The sequence below is a fragment of the Sus scrofa genome, chromosome 10 (genome assembly GCF_000003025.6).
Source record: "Sus scrofa isolate TJ Tabasco breed Duroc chromosome 10, Sscrofa11.1, whole genome shotgun sequence".
NCBI lineage: Eukaryota > Metazoa > Chordata > Mammalia > Artiodactyla > Suidae > Sus > Sus scrofa.
This window is the reverse complement of record NC_010452.4, coordinates 52,213,847-52,235,023: the sequence shown is the minus strand read 5'-3', so window position 1 is coordinate 52,235,023 and position 21,177 is coordinate 52,213,847. Positions and strand designations below refer to the sequence as shown.

Sequence of the window (21,177 nt, the reverse complement as noted above, 5' to 3'; positions counted from 1 at the left end):
TTTGGTTCTGTTTTTTTCCTCTTCAAGTTCATTTTTTTTTTAATTGACGTGTAGTCGATTTACAATGTTGTGTTTCGGGTGTACAGCAAAATGATACAGGGAAGCTTCTGGAAGGTTTTCACTGAAGAAGTGACAAGATATCGTGTACATTTCAAAAAGCCCAGGCCAAGGCGACCATAGACAGACCTGGGGGATCCTGGCTGCCCCGTCCTCGAGGAAGAGGATTCGTGCACAGATTCGGGATTCAGACATGGGAGTCGGGAGGGAGGGAGGGGAGAGGAAGAGAGAAGATCAAGGTTGGTTCCTGGGTTTGGGGCTTGAGCATCTGGGTACACGGTGACCTGCTGACTGAGATGAGGAAGAAACAGGCTCAGGGCACGGCTGGAGGTGGGGCTGGGCAGGGAGGAAACCACAGGTTCTGGTGGGGACACATCTGCGGTGCCCGTTAGGATCTCAAGTGGAGATATTGATTAAGAAATTGAAAACAGGAGTTCCCATTGTGGCTCAGTGGTTAATGAACCCAACAAGTATCCATGAGGATGCAGGTTCAATCCCTGGCCTTGCTCAGTGGGTTAGGATCTGGTGCTGCCATGAGCTGTGGTGTAGGTTGCAGATGTGGCTTGGATCCTTCGTTGCTATGGCTGTGGTATAGGCCGGCAGCGATAGCTCCAATTCAACCTCTAACCTGGGAACTTCCATATGCTGCAGGTGTAGCCCTAAAAACCAAAAAAAAAAAAAAAAAGGGTGGCCCCTAGACCTGAAAACATGACTGGTGCTGTGGACAGGAACAGCTTCCTCAGAAGAATAAGGATGAAAGTGGCAGGTCAGGGGGACAACAGGATACAGCAGCTTTAGACAAGGCTTCTCAACATTTTTTGCTATCTCAAGGAACAGAGAAGCAGCGTGGATGCTAATGTGAGAGACAAGACATCAAAGGACGGTTCTGGTGGTCATGGCTGTTCATTCTGTTTCCGAGACGGGAGGTCCCAGAGCAGGCAGTGCCGTCCAGTCCAAAGTGATGCAACAGATGGAAAAAGTCTATTTCTCCAACTTGGTGGCCACCACCCACCGGTGGCTACTGAGCATTTATTGATAGCGAAATCTGAATCTTTATGGCACAGTGGGTTAAGAATCCAACTGCAGTGGCTCGGGTCACTGCATAGGCAGAGGGTTGATCCCCGGCCCGGCACAGTGGCTTAAAGGATCTAGCACTGCTGCTGCTACAGCTGCAGCACTGGTTGCAGCTGTAGCTCAGATTCAAACTGTGGCCCAGCACTGTCACAGGCCACAGGTGTGGCTATTAAAAAAAAAAAAAAGATTTTATTTTAATTAATTAGGATTTAAAATTTAAATATAGCCACGTGCGACTAGTAACTACCAAACTGGACAGTGCAGCCCTCCAGCACATCTGCAGGATGATGGATTCAGCATCCCAAAGTTAGTGGATTGGGTAGTAGGGAGGGTGGGAAGGGATGATTTCTCTTTGTTCCATGCTTTCTAAAGCGTTCAAGGTCATCAGCTGGGGGTGGAGTGGGGCCAAGAGGCAAAACACTAGCGGGAAGTTTAAGGAGGGAGAAAGGTAAGAAATAGTTTCGAAAAGCAGAGAACCCACTTGGGGGGAATAGTGAAATTTCAGTGTTGAGTACCCCTTGAGATTTATGGTAAATGCTAAAGTAGCCCTTGTCAGAACTACTAAGGTTTTTCACTGGCGAACATCAGTGTGAACCTGTTAAAATCTGGCCTCCAACTACCTTTTCCACCATCTCCTAACACGGCCCATCATGTACCTCTGCGGTTTTCAATCTCGACTGCGGAATCCCTTTTTCCTTGTATACCTACAGTACAAACTCAGGGCCCCAATTTTAAAAAGGTGATGATGATGACGACGACGATGAGAACAAAAACAAGCTGTTCTGCCTAAGGCTAAGTAAGGCAGGGGCTAAATTCTCCCACCAGCCTCAGAGGCACCTCCAGGAAACCCCAGGGTTTGAAACCAAAGATCTACCCCAGAGAGGGTAGATCCCTTCTCAAATGGGAAGGTACTTACAAATCACCTGTCTTACTAAAAGGCACATTCTGCCCCAGAAAGTCTGCAGAGAGGCCCACACTTCTGCATTTCTAACAGGCTCCTGGGTACCAAGGATGTGTGGATTATACTGAGTGAGTGGCAAGGCCCGAGGCCACAGCCACAGCAGACCCCTCAGCATCATCCATTCGGACTGCTTCCTTTTGCTGGTGCCGCACACACCCTTCCTGGCCTTCTCCAGCTGGGAGATTCTATTCCACCTTCAAGGCCTTCTCAATATCAGCTCCTCCTGAACCTTCTCCAAGAGGCCTGGGCAGAAGTAATCTTGATCCAGCCTCCAGCCCCACCCCCCAGCACGCTCCCCCGTCTCACTCTGAGCATGAACTTCCCTGCAGTTTCCTAAACATGCCAAGTCAGCACCAGCCTCAGGGCCTTTGCACTAGCTGTTCCTTCTGCCCCAAATGCCCTTTCCTCAGACATCCTCATGCCCAACCCTTCATCTCCTTCATCTCTTTACTCAAATATCTTCTTCCTAAATTTATACTCTGACTCCCCTGTGCGACACCCTCCACCCCAGCATTCCTGATACTCTAGTTGTCTATACACAGGTCTATGTGTATGCTTCCCCTGCAGTTGCAAGCAATTTGACAGTGGAGTCTACAATATATTCATTCTGCATCCCGGGCATCTTGCACAGTGCCTCTCATGTTAAAAAAAAAAAAAAAAAAAGGTGAAATGTCAAATCTATAGCTGACATAACTTGCAACTAATGAATGTGATTTAAATTTTTGACACCTCAAACAACCTGATCACTAGCACAGGCATTAAAGAACAAAAAAGAACATTATAACAAAATACAGATGCTAAAGCAAGGGCACAAAGGATGCCAAGCCCCATAAAGATGTTTCATCTGTAAACCAAAGTAATGGAACAACTAATTTAATAGGCGCTCTAGTAATTTTCCATGTTTTGTCATTTAAAACACTTTACAAATAATAATAATAAAGCTAACATGTATTAATAACTTGCCATGTGCTAGCAACTCTTCAGGCATCTTCCAAGTACCAATTTATTTAATCCACATAACAATCCCCATAATAGATGCTATTATCATCTCTTTTTACAAAGAAGGAACTGAGATCAAATGACTTGCCCAAGGTCATACAGCCAACCAGACAGTGTGGCTTCAGAGCTTGAACTCCTGACCACTGCAGACAGGTGAAAAACCATGCTAACTTTGAATAGCTGGGTAGGTTACTGTTTTAAAACTCCCTACAAGATTTTCAATAAATTATAAATATGCCCTCCTCCTATATACTTGGTATATAAGAAGGTTTTGTTTTTTTTTTTTTTCTGTAAAGGAAAAACTGTTTTCAGTTTTCAGTTAATATTTTGTCAAAGTTTTAATTTTTTTCCCCACACATGTGGCTTGCAGAAGTTCCCAGGCCAGGGAAAGAACGCACACCACAGCAGTGACTTGTGCCATAGCAGTGACAATACCAGATCCTAAACCCATGGAGCCACCAGGGAACTCCCATGTCAAAGCTTTTAAGATGAAGGAAAGGAACGAAATGACCTCTAAGAAATAAAAAGTTCCTGGGCCTGGCCTAGGCAGCACAGTTTCAGGGTTAAGGGTAACAGTTTGAAATCTACCACCTACTAGCACTGTGATCTCAGCAGGCAGTTAATTCAGCCTATGTTTCTGCCAGGCACTACACTTTCCGGGCTGCTGTGTGCTCTCCCCATTTCCCACCCCACACCATCTCCAACTTATTCTTGCAAGGGTTCTTAATTGGGTTCCACAAACTCCCAAGGGGTCCATGGATAGAATTCAGGGGATTTGTGAACCGAGTATGTATCCTACATAAGGAAACAAACCTGGTTAGGTTGGTAGAGGGGAGAAGACATGAAGTCAAGGAAAATACCTAGGTTTTCCTAAATAAAATGGCATCTTTCATCTCCCTGCTACTTCTAACCTTCTAAAGAGAAGCTGCCTTACTTCTACTCATTTGCTCCAAAAATCTTTAAGCTCATGTGCACACACACACACGCACACACGCACACACACACACACACACACACACACGCTCCTACGTCCCAATCAACCACTGTCTTAAAAAAGTACATCCACGAATACTGTGATCTCTGGAGCATCTAATTCTGCCAACCGCAAAGCCACGTGTCCCAGGTGTTCCCCCTTCTCCCTCAGCTCCAATTTACCCCACGGTTTCAACCACCAACCCTGCGTGGACAACCGTCAATTCTCCATCCCAGACCTACCCATCTCCTGAGCTCCGAAGCAACCTCACAACACCCCGAGGCGGGCACCATCCTTAGAAAGTCCACTGGCAATTCAACACTCCTCAAATCAAAAATCTTTGTATCCTTTGTTCAACACACAGCTCCTTCCCCTTCCTTTTCTCACTCGACCACAGGGTCACCATTCTTCCAAGGATTCATCACCTGCTGTCAGGGGACAGATCCTCAACATTTCTCCTTATTTTTAATGATATTCCTTCTACAGTGTTGCTACTCAACGTGTGGGCCCCTGGACCAGCAATGTCACATCAGCTGAAAGTGTGACAAAAGCAGAATCTCAGGACTCACCCCAGACCTGATGAGTCAGAATCTGCATTTTATTTATTTTTTCATCCTTTTTTTATCTTTTTAGGGCTGCACCCACAGCATAAGGAAGTTCCCAGGCTAGGGGCGGCATCGGAGCTGCAGCAGCCGGCCTAAGCCATGCCACAGCAACGTGGGATCCGAGCCATGTCTACGACCTACACCACAGCTCAGGGCAACGCTAGATCCCCAACCCACTGATCGAGGCCAGGGATCAAACCTGCGTCCTCATGGATAAACCCTGGTCAGGTTTATTATCACTGAGCCATGATGGGAACGCCAGAATCTAAACGCCATTTTAAAATGTCCCCAAGTGATTCAAACACACATTAAATTTTGAGACGTGCTTATCGTGCCCTTATCACGATACCAGCCTAACAGCATCTGAATTGGTTCATTTTTATGTGCCAATTACAGTGCTCTGACTCGATCCTCAAAACAATCCTGCGAGGCAGTCATCATCATCCCCATTTTAAGAATGAGTAACTGAGGTTCAAGTGGATAAATCATCTATCTGCCCAAAGAGCCCACCAATGAGGGGCACAGGATTTGAACCTAATCTGTCCCGACCACAAGCCATTTGGCCCAATTGCACTAATTCGCTTAAATTCTAAAATCTGTATTTCCAAGGGTGTGCTGGCCGTATTAATTACTCCGGTTGACTGCATTTTCTAATCAACATAAGGGAGATTTTGTTTATTACAATTACTGCTGAAAAATCTTTCCAAAGATACAGCAGACAATCCTGTCATAGAATGAGAAAGCGTTGTCTTGCCATCGGAATCATTCTGATTATTCAAGTTCACTCTAAGGTAGCCAATCAATGGAGAAGAAAATGTATTCTGTTCTTGGGATATAATCCTAAGTTTTAGGGGGTATAAAAATATTTCCCTAATAATAAACTCTGTGGTGTGTGTGTGTGTGTATATACACATGTGCTTGGCATTCTTCAAAGTAAAGAAAAAAAGTTGTGTAAGACTAGTTCTTTTTTTTTTTTTTTTTGGTCTTTTTTTGCCTTTTCTAGGGCTGCTTCCATGGCATATGGAGGTTCCCAGGCTAGGGGTCTAATCAGAGCTGTAGCCGCTGGTCTATGCCAGAGCCACAGCAATGCTGGATCCTTAACCCACTGAGCAAGGCCAGGGATCAAACCCACAACCTCATGGTTCCTAGTCAGATTCGTTAACCACTGCACCACGACGGGAACTCCAAGACTAGTTCTTAAATGAGTGGTTATCTTGGGTTGAATTCACTGAGTTTCATCTAAAATCTAGCTCATTATTATTTTAATTTAATTGCCTCATTATATTCCATTCAGTCAATATTTCATAGTCCTTCATTGCATTTTTACACCCTAGTTTCCTTCTTTAATCTTTTCCAGTGCCCATACATAAACCTATCATCTATTTCTCCAACATTATTTCAAGTCCCAGACCTTGTTGAGAAGATAATAAAAGCTACGAATGCTCAAGTCAGAAAACCATGTATTTGCCAAACACACAAAACAGGGCACATGGGCACCAAGACAATCAGCCAGCTCTTATACCAGGACAGGCACCTCTGCTCCCAGGCATCAGGCCCAGTGGGCAAGAGCAGCCACCTTTTCATAGCAGCTTGGTCCAGGGAGATGCCAGGACCAGTGAGGAAGGTGGACCAGTCAGAATCCCTCCATGGGATTTCTACAACTGAATCAGAGACAGAAAGCCCCTTTGGAAGGATGTGAAAAATGCGAAATTCAGGAAGCACTAGCTCCCTGCCCTGGGGCAGGGGGTGGGGTGGGTGGGGGAGCAGACAGTTACAAGCAAGCAATAGAAGAGGCCCAACTGCACCCAAGCACCTGGTTCCAATTATCCCCGAAGCCCAGCGCACTGCTGCTCCCCCGGGTTGCTTACCTTCCCTCCACACTGACCTCCAAAAGCCTCCTAATATTTACAAATTGGCCTGTGCTCATCCACGTTTCCACCGCTCCCAACCAAAAGACTGACATTAATATTGGTTACTTATAAATACTACATTTGTTTTAAACCAACTATATGTCCTTTAAATTTTTCCTATACAAAGGTCTTCCTTTAGATATTTAAGTAGGCTTTTAAATACACATTACTAAAAGGCTCCCGGTTCAGTCTGCATAAAACTCTTCTTGAACATCTATTTAAAACAAGCCTTGACTCCTATCATTCTACATGCTCCACACACTATTAAAATACAATTCTAAGAAGCTAACTGCTGGATCATTTTTAGTTTAATTCCAAATGTAACAAGACAAAACTGCCTTCTTAAGTCATCTTTTCCTTTATGTATTCAATTATAGTCCTTGCTTAAAATACTTAAAATAAAAATTGGCAGTGATCCATTCACGGATGGGTATTTTAAGTCAGAAAGCAGTAACATATCAAATTAACCACACAAACTCAAGCTTATTCTTGTCATTGAGAATTACCACCACAATGGACTTGAAATTTTCCACCTTAATTGCAAGTTTTTACATTTCAATCAAATAGACTAGGACTTAACAGACGACAATGCAGCCCAACTACAATCTGTCCAACAAACTGAGTTCACACGTGTCCTGCGATCACCGAGATTACCACAGATTTCCTTGCCACTAGCCACGGCCTTGCAAATTCCCTGAGGGCAGCTGCATTTGCAAGGTTGTAACAGTAATGCAACTTTTGTTATATTCTATCACTATTCCTAGTCTGGGGAGCCTAACTTAATGCTAGAAACTTAGTCAACTGTAAAAGTAATGAATCTGGAAGTTAGGAAAAAAATTAGAAATTTTTCAGTCCGATTACTTCACAGATGCAAATATCGATGCAAAAATAGTTAATGGGCCCCAAAGCCAACAAAATTAGAGAAAGAATTAGAACCCAGATCCAACGAGGGTTTTACTGCAGTGTGTAGAAGATTCCCAATCTTAGAAGAAGCCTATATGATACTCTATGTAGCAAATGACTACTACAGATCTCCTTTAGTGCTTCAAATAAACGGTTGCTTCTAAATGTCCTAAGACAAACCGAAAAGAACTTTAAAAGCAAGAAATGGCTATGTTCACGACAAATCTTTTCCCATCAGTCCTGAACACATCAGAAATACATGGAAAGACGGGCTAAAAAGAGCTCTTCCTTTTCTGCTAGGCTTTCTCAACCATCTCCATTCATACACAATACGATGCTTCCTCCTTAATAATGCTGACAAATTTATTCTCATATCATACTATAGACTTTGGTGCACACAAGGTCATATGAAAACATCTAAGACTTTGTCACTAAAATGAAACCAACCAGAAATGCATGGCATCTAAGTGCTTAGATTTCATCTTTACATACACTTCCTTTTTTTCTCAAAAATAATAAAGAAAATAGACATTTTTAAAAAGAAGGATGCTGAAACAGACCTTTCTTAGGTCAACTCAGAGCTCTCAAAGAGATTCCGACAAAAATATGAGGGGCGTACAGAGGCTGGCACTATGTGTCTGATATGTATTTGTTGAATGAGTAACGTGGTTATATTGCAAGTATGGAAGCATGAGTCCTCTGAATAACTAAGAATTGCTACCTTTTTTGAAAGCAAAAGAAAACGCAGTACCTACAAATCACATTATTTTTATAAGTTTTAAGTACTTTCAAAAGCATTTCCAATTAGCAAGGAACTCTAAAACAAATGTAGCAATTCAAAAGTAGAAAGCAGCAACAGAAGTGGGTACAGTAAAACACACGCAATTACAAGGCTTTCTAAAGTAAACTGGAGTTCCAACTAATTCCCAGAGAGCACACTCTCTCGTTGGCAATATTATCACCACTGCTTTACTAGATTAAACCCTCAGACACAAACACTCCCCTGACCAGAACTTCAAAGGAGATAAAAGCACCCATATATGCAGAACTAACAACATTAATTTTTCAAAAAGTAAATAACGTAATAACAAAAAAGCTGAACAGATTCAGAAACAAAACTCTGAACTGTACACTTATTACATAGGAAAAATAACATTTTATTTACTGTAATAAAACTTAGGGGAGTTTTGGTGCAGTAACATTTTCTGTTGCAAAAGCTTACATTCCTAATTGCTAAAGAAGTTATTAGCAAGTTAACATGAACTTCAATGGATCAGGCATTAGGCTGAAAGAAATAATCATTCTTCGACTTTCTACAGTCATTCCTTGCAAATACAATCAATCCTGCTACAGTTTCACCTTCCCCCCCCCCCACTCAGCTTGGGAAAGAAGAAAAAAAAAATACATACAATGCTTTTGAATCATTTAAACTAACTTCCTTAAACTGAGAATGTTCTTTTAAAAAACAAAAAACATGGTTTTCTGTCATTTCTATTATGCTGAAAAGGGCCCACAGACACCCATGCAAATCAAAAGTAAGGCAGGCAAGCTTATACTTTTCCTCAGACGCTGACTGCAGTGAGTAAGGTCATGGTCAAAATGCACAGGCTCATTTAAACTTTCATGGCTCAGCCAACAGCTCCTATCAGGTTTCCTGATCCTAAGGAGATTAAAACTGCAAGAGTTTCTCCCGGTAAGGTCGGCAGGAGGCTATTTCGGACCCTCAAACCGCAGTCCGCAGAGCCCGCAGCCGCGCATCTTCAGCACCTCTGGCTGTGTGTGTTAGGCTAACCTTTCCAAGCGTCCTCTCCAACCTTTGAAACAAACCCCCCAAACGGATGCAATCAACTCAAGACCGCCTTCCATCGCTCCCGGCGAGACCTACCCCCAACCCCCGCTCCCGAAGTCATCCCCAGGCCGCCTTCCGCAGTCGGGGACTTCGGCCTGGCTCCCCAAGGTGGGGGAGGAGGTGTGGGGAGCAAGACTCCCCGCCAAGCAGCTCTTCAGCAGGCAGAGCGGCAGTGCGATGCGGGAGAGGAGCAGAGGAAGATGCTAAACCCCAGTGCCATATTTACACTGGCTTTTTCTTTGCCAAAAAGATTTCTTGTGTCCAAGAATATCGCCTTTAAAGGTAAAAAAAAAAAAAAAAAAAAAAGGACCTAAGCACCAAGCCGCTGCCCAAGCTCCCCGATCTCCAGTATTCTCACCCCTGTCCCCCGTGCGGGGTTGCCGCCAGGCGCTCCCTAGCCTCGGACAGGTACACCTGCAGAATCACGGAGGATCGGGCCGCCCCCGCAGAGGAAGCGATCGCCAGGACTCCGACCCCAGCAGCCCCCGCTGGGGTGATAGCCCAGGCGGAGTCGTGCCCCGCACAAACTTCCCAGTTCCTGGGCTCCGGGGACAGATCCGCCAGCGAGCGGACGGACGGACTGGGGGCGACAATGGTACCGGCCGCAGAGCTCAAAATGCAGATGGGACCCTTGTCCTACATCCAGCCCTAGGTCCAAAGGGGATCCAAGTGGCGCCCGGGCGGCCCCCGAGGGGCTGGCGCGCTGCGCGGGGCTGCGGCCACCGAGGCGCTTCGGCTAGCGGGCAGCCCCAGAAGGCTAGCAGCCCGAAGGCTGGGGCCCCGCTCGGGCTCCCAGCCCCGCAGCAGCTGCAGCGGGAGGAGGAGGGGAGAGGGGAGGAAGAGGAGGAGGAGGAAAGGGACTGCGCGCCGCAGCCCGAGTCCTTACCGAGTGGTTTACCCCCCACATCAGGACGCTGAGCAGCGGATCGCTGGCCCGAAAGAGCTTCACTTTCTGCGCTACGAAGTGCTTCTTCTTCGTCTTGGTCTTGCTCGCCAGGACGGAGGACCCCAGGTTGCCGGGGGTCGCCATGGCCGCCGCCTCTGTCCCCTCCACCGCCGCGCTCCCGAGGCCGGGGACCCGCCCTCTCTACACGCCGGCCCGGGGAGGCAGCCGCATCCCCCCCGGCGGCGGCCCCGGCGCTCTGTGTCCGCTGCGCCCACTGGCGCGCTCGCCCCGCTCCGCCCGCAGTGCCCGCTCGGCCCGGCTGGAGAGGGAGGCTGTGCTCGGCTCGCGCCCCGGCCGGGATCCCGCGCCCGCCGCGGCTCCGCGCTCAGCCCGCGGCTGGACCAGGCGCGCCGCGAGCGGCTTCCGCGTTGGGCGCCGGCGTCATGACGCAGGGGGCGGGCGGGCAGCAGCTGCGGCGCCGCCGGGCGGGGCGCGGGGCGCGGCCGCGGGACCGTTAAGCTGCGCCCTCGCGCTCCAGCTCCTGCCCGGGCTCCGCGGCCCGGGGGACGCCGGCGAGCTCGGGGCGGACGCTCCCCGCCGGCTGAGGAGGCCGCGGGGTGGGCATGCGGCGCAGGGAGCGTGAGGACTCCCGCAGGGCGTCCCCTTCTGCCCGGGAGAAAAAGAGGAAGGGGTGGAGGCAATGGGGAGGTCGGAGGAGAGGAGACCCCAGAGGCGGTGGTGAGGCTAAGGAAGGAGGCTCGGGGCACCGCCGCTCTCCGGTGCCAAGAATCGGGAGACCTAGAGAGATCTGAAACCCTGGTGGAGACCAGAGCTTCCCTAGCACCGGGGAAACGGACCTGGACACATTGTTGGCCTCCTCCCAAAGGAGCCCTGCAATGAATTTATTAATCCCTTTGTGCTTTTAACCATCGAGCCTTTTGAACCCTGAACTTGGGCCTTCCCACGCGCATGCAGAAGGGAGACGCTCACCCAACCCCCGGGACTGTCTTTCCCACCACAACTCACGGTCGCCAGGGACAGGACCCTGCATGCCTCATCCAGAGCCTTTGGTTTGGCCCAGAGAATCCTGCCCCAAATTGCACCTTCTACGTCAAATCCTCCGAGGTTTCCTACATCTCTTCTTTTTATCCGTTCCACTCACCTTCCACGGAAATCTTTCCATTGTCTTCATCCACGTACACCTAAATTTAGCCCTTCTGAATGCTAGGAACACCTGACTCACCTCAGGAAGCTGCCTTTCCAAGCATGTCTAAAAATCTGCTGTCCCTGTATCTTCTCCAGTAACCAGCATCCTGGTCTAGGCACTTACCCTATTCAGGCTACCCGGCAAGATTATATGTCTACTGTCATTGTTACTCCCCCAAATGCAGTGGTTTCCTGCTGTGTGCCTAGCAATCTGCTTGCTTCTGTCAGGGAAAGACAGGATGACAGACCCTTATGCCTTACGGAGCGGAGCTTGAGTCTCAAGGGGTAGGAAGTGACAGATCTCGGGGTCACCTTCCTTTGCTCCTTTGTTCTTAAACATAAGGGTTGCCCCAAAGTCCTCTTACTCTCTTGCTTCATACTGTTGTCCAAAATGTTATCTGTTCCCCCGGCCTCAACCAGAACCACACTTACTGTTTTAAAAAAAAGAACCTGGAGTTTCCATGGTGGCTCGGTGGCTCAGCAGAAACCAATCTGATTAGTATCCAAGAAGATGCAGGTTCGACCCCGGGGCCTCACTCAGTGGGATAAGGATCCAGCGTTGCAGGGAGCTGTGGTGTAGGTCAAAGATGCAGCTTGGATCCCATGTTGCTGTGGCTGTGGGGTAAGCCCGGCAGCTACAGTTCCAATTCGACCCCTAGCTGTGGGTTTAGGCCCTAAAAGACAATAATAATATTAATAATTTTTTTAAAAGAACCTAAATTTGTAGTGAGAAGAGACAGGGTTGCCCAGTGCTCCCAATGAGCAAACCAGTGAAACTCTCTGAGTCTCAGGTTTGTCATGTTACTAAAATCAGACACAGATGTCACTTTAGGGACTACTCTGGGCCTGGTGATCATAATCCTGCCCTACCTACTTTATACGATATTTGTTAGAATCAAAATCCACAGTTGACAAGGGGCTCTGAAAAGCACTCCGTAAATCACATGGCATTGTACACATACAAGGTAAGATGCAGAGTTCTTGTGTATAACCCACAACCTCTATCCTGATCTTAGAGAAGTGCCTGGTTGAGCATCTCTACATCAATTGCCCACAGGCACCTCAAAAAATTGTCTAAAGCCAAGATCAACATCTTCATCTCATACATCGGTTCATTTTTCGATTATATTGGAAATGGCATTCATATCACTCAGTTACTCCAGCCAGAAGTTCATTTGTTTAACAAATTTTCATTGACCCAGACTTGAAAGCTTAGAATTATCATTGATTATTGCCTCTCGTCACCACTCCACCTAAAACACTTTCCCAGGTCCTGTCCTTGAAAATAATTGTGCTCCAGTATTCTCTCTTTCCTGATGCTCTCATGGTCCTCCTAGTTGAAATTAATCCATTCACCTCAGTGCTATCATAGTGCTTTATTTGTTCTATGACAGCTCTATTAGACTTAACTATATGTTAATAATGCACAGCAATGGGCTTGCTGTGAATGCTTAAAAGCTGAATGTAGTGATGACAAAATGTTGAACGAACCTACAGGAAGGAGAAATGGATACCTGTGGGCTCTGTCAGGTTTCACATAGGAGGGTGACCAGGCATCAATGAGTGCACAGGTGTCATTCCTGTTTGGGGCAGACCTAGGCCTGGGTGTGGAGCTGAAAATCCATGTGGTATTTTCAGATAATGAGGAAACGTGTAGCTCTAAAAGGACAAAATTTTTTTCCCCAATTTTATTATGATAGAGTTGACATATAACATGGGGTAAGTTTAAGGTAAACAACTTGATGATTTGATACACAAATGTACAGTGAAATGATTCCCACCCTAAGTTTAGTTAAACCTACATCACGCATAATTACCATTTGGTTGTTTGTTTTGTTTTTTGTTTTTTTCTCTTTTTCTAGGGCCACATCCACGGCACATGGAGGTTCCCAGTCTAGGGGTTGAATCAGAGCTGAAGCCGCTGGCCTACCCCAGAGCCACAGCAATGCCCGATCCAGGCCGCGTCTGCGACCTACCCTGCAGCTCACGGCAGCACTGGATCCTTAACCCACTGAGCGAGGCCAGGAATCGAACCCGAAACCTCATGATTCCTAGTTGGATTTGTTTACCACTAGGCCATGTCGGGAACTCTCATAATTACCATTTGTGTGTGTGTGTGTGTGTGTGTGTGTGTGTGTGTGTGTGTGTGTGCGCGCGTGTGATGAGAGTATTTAAGATGTGCTCTCTTAGCAACTGTCAAGTTTGTGATACAGTAATGTTAAGGGACAAAATTTTTGATGGCTCGGCTTGCTTTGAATGGCATTTAATATAATGCCGTTCATGAACAGGTCATTAAGTGATCTTTGCCAATGACCTTTCACACTTCCTGTGTCTTCTGCAAGGATGTGTGTGGTCGTCAGAGTTCTAGAGTCACAGAAATGAACTCAGAAAGTACCTAACCCAGTTCCCAAATTATCTACATTAGACAATGGAGATCTAGAGAAGCTGAAAGGATTTCCTGAGTTGTTGGGAGACAAATTCCTTGAAGGCAGAGTCCCTGTAGTCTTCACTCTCTATCTTCCCAAGGCACCTAACCTACTCCCTTAGGCATAGCACCTGTGGCAAAATTTTGGTGAATAAATGAAATGTTCATCTCTCCCATCAAAGTTACAAGTAAAGATTCCACACCCAGGAAATGTGTGTGGAAACTTCCATTTAGAAATACTTTACTGAGACAGTAGGTCAAATTAGACCTAATATTTAAAAGTGAGGGTTACATACTATGTGGACTTAACAACCCAGTGATTTGAGCACTGTTTTCCTTTGGAGCTTGTGTGATCATGAAACAGTACACAGGTCTCTGGTTCAGCACCTAATTCGGGCTGCTGAGGTAGTCAAGGGTGGAAGCACCCCAACCATCAACGTTCAATCTTGGTGGGCATGGCTCCAGAAAGAAGAGGAAGGAAGTTCCAGGTCTGGATGGGCATGTGATCAAGTCAACCAAGGAGAACTGTTCCCGCCTCCTTGCATTTGGCCTGCTGGGCTTTTCAACCAGGTGCCAAGGCCATCCCAGCTGCCAGAAATGCTCCAGTCTCCAAGTTCACCAAGAAGAAGGAAGGAAATGTTGAGAAGACTAAAAGGCTCCTGATACTGATGTTTCTGCTTGTTTATACTTTCTTTTAAAACTTTTACTATAAGCAAATTTATTTACTATTCCAGAAGAGTATGGTGAAAGTGCCGTGTTCACTAAGGTATGCGATATCAGAAATGGAGGTTAAAATAGTGTGGATGCTCTGATTTTGTTCTTTTTTTTTTTTTGTCTTTTCTAGGGCCGCACCAGCGGCATATGGAGGTTCCCAGGCTAGGGGTCGAATTGGAGTTACAGCTGCTGACCTTCGCCAGAGCCACAGCAATGCCAGATCCGAGCCACGTCTGTGACCTACACCACCGCTCACGGCAATGCCAGATCCTTAACCCACTGATCGAAGCCAGGGATCGAACCGAAACCTCATGGTTCCTAGTTGGATTCGTTTCCGTTGCACCATGATGGGAACTCCTCCGATATTTTATTATACCCTTTTCACCAAAGAATACTTTTTCATTTGAATAATTCCAATTAGAATTCTTCCTTGAGAAGAGGAATTCCGTAACTTCCTTCGCGCTGTTTGGAAGCTTTTATGCTTTCCATTGCTTTCTGAAGAGATCAGAGCGATATGTGGGACAACGGCATTCCATCTTCTGTAGTGTCTTGCCATTCAAGATGGACTTAATTCAGAGGGCTGTTATTAAAGTACATACACAGTCAAACCCAGCCAAGATGCAATAAAAGGCATCCAAGAATTCAATTGTGACATGTGAGTCGCTTTTCAGGGGGAAGGTGTTGACATGATGCAGCACAGCTTGCCATCTGGGAGTAGAGGGTCTCGGTCTGCTGCCCACCCTAACTCTGGGCTGGCTGTGGTGTGCCACCAGCTAGCAGGGGTTGTCCACCCAACTGAAATATTAATGGTGATTTTTCTGGCTTCTATACCTGGCTGGGACTTCCAGGACAGTGGCAGCAATTCCAGGAATCTTCCCCTTGGTTGGCAACTATTTTGTTGGCCTGACTTGGGAGACTGGACTGGAAGACAGGATATAAAGAAACCAACGTGTAGGGTGACCACTTCCCAGCCTGCCTCGCCTTCCCCGACACACCCCAAGCAGGGGATGGGAACTTCAGTTGCTCCCTTGGAAAACAGGAAGCTGTGTGGAGGACAGGAGTCGATCTCTAAAGACATCATGTCTTTATTATGTATAGCCCTAGAGCAGAAATAGAAATTCCCAACACTGGGAGAGCAACGGAATGAATTACAAAAGATCCATCTGGCAGCATATAATACAACAAATAAAAATGGCAATGTAATGACTAAGTAATCATGATATTAATGTAAGTGAAAAATAGGATACAAAATTGCAGGTATGTTATTAAGACTATAAAATGTATATGTATATGTGTAAAACACTAAAAGAAAATACAACATCATTGTTAACATATATATGTATAGGAGTTCCCGTCGTGGCGCAGTGGTTAACGAATCCGACTAGGAACGATGAGGTTGAGGGTTCGGTCCCTGCCCTCGCTCAGTGGGTTAAAGATCCGGCGTTGCCGTGAGCTGTGGTGTAGGTCGCAGACACGGCTCAGATATGGCGTTGCTGTGGCTCTGATGTAGGCCGGTGGCTACAGCTCCGATTCAACCCCTAGCCTGGGAACCTCCATATGCCGCGGGAGTGGCCAAAGAAATAGCAAAAAGACAAAAAAAAAAAAAAATATATATATATATATATATGTATAGATAAATAAATATGCAATATTTAAGGGGTGCAGTTTGAATGACTTTCAAAATATATTTCTGCATTTACAAATTTTCTAAAACTCATATACCTTCTATTTTATATATATATATGTGTGTGTGTGTGTGTATATATATATATATATATGTCTTTTTAGGGCCGCACCCACGGCATATGGAGGTTCCCAGGCTAGGGGTCGAATTGGAGCTGTAGCTGCCAGCCTACACCACAGCCACACCTACACCACAGCTCACAGCAATGCTGGATCCTTAATCCACTGAGCGAGGCCAGGGGTTGAACCCACAACCTCATGGTTCCTAGCAGGATTTGTTAACCACTGAGCCACAACAGGAACTCCATTTCTACAATAATTTTTAAAGATGCAGTCATCTTCCCTCATTAAATAAATAGCACAGTAAAGGCATTTAGCATAGCAGCCCACTTTCTATGAGAACAGCTTTCTAAGTTACTCCTTGCTATTTAGCATAGCAATTTGTTAAAACAAGTCTTAGTGGAGAAGCCCATTTTTCTACGTGTAGGGGAAGGAAAGCTCCCATGAGCTCACAGAGAGTCCTTAAGAGAAGGGAAGTCTAGGAATTCCCATTGTGGCTCAGCGAGTTTTGAAACCGACTAATATCCACGAGGACACAGGTTCAATCCTTGGCCTCACTCAGGAGGTTAGGATCCAGTGTTGCTGTGAGCTGTGGTGCAGGCTGGCAGCTTGCAGCTCTAATTTGACCACTAGTTGGGAACTTAGCTATGCTGAATGTGCAGCCCTAAAAGAGAAAAAAGAGAGAAAGAAAAAGGGAGTCAACAAATACGAGGAAAATAAAATAGTGTTGTTTTTTATCTATTAGGCACTATATTCCCAATGTATAGGGCCTATAACTTCATTTTATTTACTTATTTTTTGGGTGTGGTGTGAAGCGACCTGATGTGGGATCTCAGTTCCCAGACCAGGGACTGAACATGGGCCACAACAGTGAAAGCACCAAGTCGTAACCACTAGACCCCCAGGGAACTCCTGTTTTGTTTTGTTTTGTTTTAGAAGAAGTTTGAAATAAGGTAAAAAAAATTCTACAAAAGAAAACTGCAAAATTAAAATTCTAATAAATACTTTATCTAGTGTGTACAAAACATAATACTATGAAGTCTATTATATTTAGTCTTAAAAATGTCATGAGGAGCTCCCGTCGTGGCGCAGTGGTTAACGAATCCGACTAGGAACCATGAGGTTGCGGGTTCGGTCCCTGCCCTTGCTCAGTGGGTTAACGATCCGGCGTTGCCGTGAGCTGTGGTGTAGGTTGCAGACGCGGCTCGGATCCTGCGTTGCTGTGGCTCTGGTGTAGGCCGGTGGCTACAGCTCGATTCAACCCTAGCCTGGAACCTCCATATGCCCGGAGCGCCAAGAAATAGCAACAACAACAACAACAAAGACAAAAGACAAAAAAAAAAAAAAAATGTCATGACACAAGCTATTTGTGAGTTAGGGTTTGTGTTACAAGTATATGTGATTAATTAAAAAGATAATACATAGTTGATCAAAAATTTAATGTCGATCATAGCCAAAATTCCCAAGAGCAACATTATAAACATCTTTCCTAATATATTTTACAGCAAGAGTATTGTATTAAATGTGGGATATGAAGGGAGTTCCCATCATGGCTCAGTGGTTAACGAATCCCACTAGGAACCATGAGGTTGCGGGTTCGGTCCCTGCCCTTGCTCAGTGGGTTAAGGATCTGACGTTGCCGTGAGCTGTGCTGTAGCTTTCAGACGCAGCTCGGATCCTGCGTTGCTGTGGCTGTGGCGTAGGCCGGCGGCTACAGCTCCGATTCGACCCCTAGCCTGGGAACCTCCATATGCCGCGGGAGTGGCCCAAGAAACGGAAAAAAAAAAAAAAAGACAAAAAATAAAAAATAAATAAATGTGGGATATGAATTCATTTCAGTGTGTTTGATGTAATGAGAGGGTGGGGCCTCCAAAAATAGGATCACCCAGCACTCAGCTTCTGGGAAAAAGGGAGGTTCTATTCTTTGTTGATTGACAATGTCCCTAGGAATTGCTGTGACCTTCAGAAGTCGAGGCTGAATGAAAAGACCAGACGTATAGGAAGATTTTAGCCTGAGCTTTTGGTCCTGGGTAAGGGAAAACTCCAAGGTGTCTGAGTGCAGGAAGCAAGGGGACCCCAGCTGTGGGGAGGCTGGCAAGGACCCAACTAGGAAGATAGGAAATCCTGCAGGTGCCTGTGATTTTGCCCTAGTCCCTTATGGCTGCAGCATGAGTTAAGGCAGGTGGCATTTGCCTCAATTATTTATTTCTCCACTGACAATCAGGGGAAAAAATGCATTCATGCAAATACTATTTTTGGGGGGAGGGCGTGGGGAGGCACCCTTGTGGCATATAGAAGTTCCCAGGCTAGGGGTTGAATCAGAGCTGCAGCTGTTGGCCTACACCACAGCCACAGTAACACCGGAACCGAGCTGCATCTACGACCTACACCGCAGCTTGCTGCAATGCCAGATCCCCAACCCACTGAGCGAGGCCAGGGATGAAACCTGCATCCTCATGGATGCTAGTTGGGTTCCTAACCCCCTGAGCCACAGCAGGAACTCCACAACTACTATATATTGATTGCGCCTACTATGTGCCAGGTAACATTGTAGGTACTGCAGATAATTTCTTCCCTCAAGAGTTTTCAGGCCGAGAGGATAGAGTAGAAGCCAGTAAACAGATAATCTTATGATTACACGTTGTGACGAGGGTTCTGAAGGTTAATCAACCCAGTACCTTGACAGAAAATTGGCAAAGTGTCAGGGGAATCCTCCCTAAGAAAGAGACACACAAGCCTGAAAGGTGAGGAGCAGTCAGCAGGTGAAGAGTCGGGGGCATTGTAGTCTGGACAGAGGGGCATCCGGCATGAAAAGTGCCTTTCTGGAACCCAGAGGAGGCCTGCGTTGGCAAGGCAGGCAGAACTCAGCATTGAGACCCTGGCAAGGATTTGAATTTTCTTCTAAGTGCAAAGGGAGCCCTTGGGAAGATAAGGACTTGTTTATAAAAAGATCTCAATGTCATGGACAGGGAGAGCAGACTTGTGGTTGCCAGAGGGGAGGGGGATGGGGGTGGGGTGGATGGGGAGTTTGGAGTTGGTAGATGCAAACCATTGCATCAGGAATGGCTAAGCCATGGGGTCCTCCCACACAGCACAGAATGTATGTATGTGCATGACGGCATCCCTATGCTGAACAGCAGAATTTGACAGAACACGGTAAATCTATATACCCTATATATATGTATATATATATATATATATATACACACTATATTCCCTAATAAAGAAAAGTCTTAAAAAAAAAATCTCAGTGGCTCCAATGGCTCCAATAGATGGAAGGAACAAAAGCATCGAAGTGGAGAGACAAGGGAGGTGACTGTTACAGAAATCCAGGTAAGAGGTGCGGGGTGGGGGTGGGGCCTGGACTCACATCTTGACAATAAAGATGAGGGAAAAGGGAGCAAATTCATCTAAGAGGGGCAGCGGTGTTTTACTGCGGATGGATGTGGAAGAAGAGCTGACTTGGCCTCCCTGCCTAAAGGGGCACATAGGGGAAGAGCTCAGTCACCGATGCTTTGCCCTTTTTTAACATTCCTGCAAATAAGGGGCAGCTGCTTTAACTGCCTGCTGCTCTTCATGAAAAAGCACCTAATGGAGTTCCCACTATGGCTCAGCAGTTAACAAACCTGACCAGCATCCATGAGGATTCGGGTTCCATCCCTGGCCTCGCTCAGTGGGTTAAGGATCCGGCGTTGCCTTGAGCTGTGGTGTAGGTCCCAGATGCGGCTCAGAATCCACGTTGCTGTGACTGTGGCGTAGGCCAACAACTACAGCTCTGATTGGACCCCTAGCCTAGGAACCTCCATATGCTACGGGTGTGGCCCTAAAAAGACCAAAAAAAAAAAAAAAAAAAAAAAAAAAAAGAAAAGAAAAGAAAAAGCACCTAAGGAGAAATCTCCCTGAACTCTGCTTTAATGGAAGTATTATTCTTTTTTTCTTTGTTGGCCATACCCTTGGCACACGCCAGGAACTGATCCCAGCTGCGGCTGCAGCAACCTTAACCACCAGCCACCACCAAGACAATGCTAGATCCTTACCCTACTATGCCCCAGCAGGAACTCCCAACGAAGTACTTTTAATTCTCCTGTATAGTATGTGGTCTACTGATGCTACCCTCAAGAGAACCTAGAGGAAGGGTTGATGTGTATATCTGAAACATATCCAAAGAAATGTAAGCTGAGATCAACACAGGGAAAATGATCACAGGTATCTTCGTGCTGCCGTGTCCAACACTCAGAGATGGGATAGTTCCCAAGGTCCTCCCTGCACTTGAGAACCTGATGGAACACAGAAAACAGCCTTGAGAGCTAACAAAGGACGAACGCTTTCCCATGCCTGGTACCACCATGGAGGGTCTGAGTTGGTTAACCCCGGGCAGGTCTAGTTCTTCAATCCAGGGGGGAAGAACGGAGTGGGAAAGAGGAACGAGCAGTCCTGAGAGATTTCCAGTCCTACCCAAGCTCTTTCTACTTCCTCTGAACTGCTCTCACTTCCTAAACTTCACTGTTTCTGCATCCTGCCTAAGCAGAAGCAGCCCCAGAGCCCTCCGTCAGGAGACACACGATAAGGGCACATCTTAGACAAAATATTCTCCACGCCCCTTCTTCCAAACCTGGGGAGCATCCATTTTAGCACCCTGAGTGTACCGCTGAGAGTTATGGAGACGTCTGCAAATCCACTGAACCTTCTCCGTTACCTGCAGAAACCTTTCAGAATTCTCTGCTGAGTGTTCTCACTGTTTTGAGTTTGGGTGCCTGGTCTGAAAAGTGCTGGTTAATTTCAGTCATCACAATCTGGTGTCCATGCTGTCACCCCCAGACATGCCTTAGTCACTTTTTCAAGTCTCTTAAACTTGAAAGAGCTGGAGTTGGA

The 21,177-nt window shown here is 46.3% G+C and overlaps 1 protein-coding gene across 4 annotated transcripts in view; it reads right to left on the bottom strand.

Moving 5' to 3' along the window:
- The window catches only part of PIP4K2A (phosphatidylinositol-5-phosphate 4-kinase type 2 alpha), a 184,562-nt gene extending 173,905 nt beyond the window's left edge, over positions 1-10,657 (bottom strand). For 3 of the 4 annotated variants that reach the window (XR_002336109.1, XR_002336110.1, XM_013980257.2), the window contains exon 1: positions 10,218-10,657. Coding sequence is in view for 2 of the 4 variants with exons in the window: in XM_013980257.2 (XP_013835711.1) it covers positions 10,218-10,361 (144 nt within the window). In the remaining 2 variants the exon portion in view is untranslated. 4 annotated transcript variants of the gene reach the window in all.